Below are 2,022 nucleotides of genomic sequence, written 5' to 3'. Positions count from 1 at the left end.
GTCTGTTCCTGATCTTGGGGGGAGGGGCACCTGTCTGTTCCTGATCTTGGGGGGGAGGTCTCTTCCTGACTGATGCGTCCCTCCCTCCCTTTCCCAGGAGCTGACTGGTCCAAAGACTTGCACAGTGTGGGTCTGACCTGATCATGTGGAGTGTGAAGGGCCCTAACTGTATGGGGGTGAGGAAGGCTGTGCCCCCCAGGCCACTTAGTTGATGAAACTAATAAAATGAAGCTGAGAGCCTCTGGGGTGCCTGAAGTGAGTCTGGGCTCTGCGCAGGACCCCCTGGCGCCCCTTCCTCCCTGCCCACAGCACTGTAGACACACAACTACAAACAACTTTCTGCTGTGTGTTCACCCCCACCCCAGCTCCAGAGTCACCAGGTTGCTCCCTGGGGTGGGGGAGTGGACCCAATGCAGAGTCCTGGATCCAGAGGTGGGAATGGGGGACACAGCCCTGCAAATACATATTGGGGGCTCCCAACCCCTCAGTCCAAGGAGATGAGCGGAAGAGTGTTTCCACTTTAGATTCTGAGAGTCCCCGGGGCTCTTTGGCACTTGGAGAGTGACCCCCCCACTTCCTGCCCCTTAGAAGGGGTGGGGAGGCCTTGGCACGGGCTGTGGGCTGTTCCAGCTCCAGCACAGCCCTGGGCACTGGCAGGAGGAGCAGTGGCACCAGGACAAGCCTTATTTGGGATCAGGTTCTGAGGAGGGGAGAGGGGAGGCTGCGCCTTGGGGTGGAAGCGTGGCGGGGGGCCCAGGGCAGGAGGCAGGTCCGGGTGTGGGAAGGCTTCACTCCGAGGTCATGCACTGCAGCCGGTGTTTGAAGAACAGCAGGCGCTGCCGGGCCACCTGGCTCTCGTCCAGGGATCCCGGGTACCGGTACTGGGCATAGGTGTCCGCACTGGCGTCCCTCGACGTCCAGGGCAGTTTCACCTTGGACGCGTGGTCCACGATGACATCTGAGCAGGAGCCCACCCGAAGCGAGCCGAGGCCATCCAGGAAGAACTCTGCGTGGGGGAGGGGAGAGCGCCGAAGGGTCCTGAGGGTGCGCCCCGGGACAGCTGAGATCTGGGGTGTGCAGCATGCCGCCGTGCAAAGACTCCATTTCCACGCACCTCGGGGCTGGCCCTCTTTAGGGTCTTAATTTCACTCTTGTGTAAAACGGAGTCAGTAAATTTATGGGGCCTCCCTGGTGGCACAGGGGGTGAGTCTCAGCACTGTGAAGCTGCTCGCAGCCACTGCAGCACGAGTTCGATCCCCGGCCAGGGGGTGACCCCCAGGGCGCAGCAGCCCCCTCCTGTCTCCCCCGTCCCCCCTCAGCAGTGTGCTTCAGTAGATCCGCCAGCTCTGCTCCCGGCTCTGTGTCGTGAACCCTCTCGCCCCCGCACTTCTGGCCTGTACCCCAGTTCTCGTGTGCACAAGTAAACAAATCTTTTTTAAAATCTGTCTTGTGCTCTGAAATCAGATGACCCTCCCCTTGCCAACACACAGGGAGGGTGGGTGAATGCCAAGCAGGCGTGTGTCTGGAGCGGGCAGAGCAGCGAGGAGTGGGCGGGAGGTGGCGGCTCCCCCTTAGCCAGCCAAGGGGCGTCAGGTGGACCCAGAGCCCGCCTTGGGTTTAGGGCTTTTCGCGGCTATGTGGGGCCTGGCGAGTGGGGCCTCGGTCTCCCGCGGCAGGCGCAGACCTTGGGAGCCGGGGAGCCGCGACGGCCGGCAGGAGCCGGCGGCCAGCGCCCGGCAGGGGCGGGCCCGGCCGGGAGGGGGCGCCACTCACCCAGGTGCGCCACGCGGTTGAGGCGCGGGTCGAAACCGACCTCCCGCACCTTGTCGGTGCGCGCCAGGAAGAAGTTGACCACGCCGTCGGTGACCACGCAGCCGGGGAAGCCGACCAGCTCGTGGTGGAAGCCGCGCTTCTGTCGGAAGCAGCTGCCGCGGCCCGGCGCGCCCGGCTCCACGCTCAGCAGCTGCCGGTACGTGGTGGCGAAGCCCGAGATCTCGCGCACCGCGCCGCCCACCTGCGGGG

At 64.3% G+C, this 2,022-nt stretch overlaps 2 protein-coding genes across 2 annotated transcripts in view; one reads left to right on the top strand and one right to left on the bottom strand.

Moving 5' to 3' along the window:
• The window catches only part of SLC26A10 (solute carrier family 26, member 10), a 5,506-nt gene extending 5,260 nt beyond the window's left edge, over positions 1-246 (top strand). Inside the window, exon 16 of the mRNA XM_012732445.1 lies at positions 98-246. Within this exon, the coding sequence (XP_012587899.1) occupies positions 98-136 (39 nt within the window). The 3' untranslated portion in view covers positions 137-246. The remainder of the gene's footprint in view (positions 1-97) is intronic.
• An 87-nt stretch (positions 247-333) lies between these two features.
• Positions 334-2,022, bottom strand: part of B4GALNT1 (beta-1,4-N-acetyl-galactosaminyl transferase 1) — a 6,436-nt gene continuing 4,747 nt past the window's right edge. The window contains exons 9-10 of the mRNA XM_004692604.2: positions 1,774-2,014; positions 334-1,006 (exon numbers count right to left, since the gene is read on the bottom strand). Coding sequence (XP_004692661.1) covers positions 789-1,006; positions 1,774-2,014 — 459 coding nt within the window. The 3' untranslated portion in view covers positions 334-788. The remainder of the gene's footprint in view (positions 1,007-1,773; positions 2,015-2,022) is intronic.

The sequence above is a fragment of the Condylura cristata genome, unplaced genomic scaffold, assembly GCF_000260355.1.
Source record: "Condylura cristata isolate star-nosed mole 26May11 unplaced genomic scaffold, ConCri1.0 scaffold00034, whole genome shotgun sequence".
In the NCBI taxonomy this organism is placed as follows: Eukaryota; Metazoa; Chordata; class Mammalia; order Eulipotyphla; family Talpidae; genus Condylura; species Condylura cristata.
Note: the sequence above shows the minus strand (reverse complement) of the source record. Positions and strands in the feature narration are given on the sequence as shown.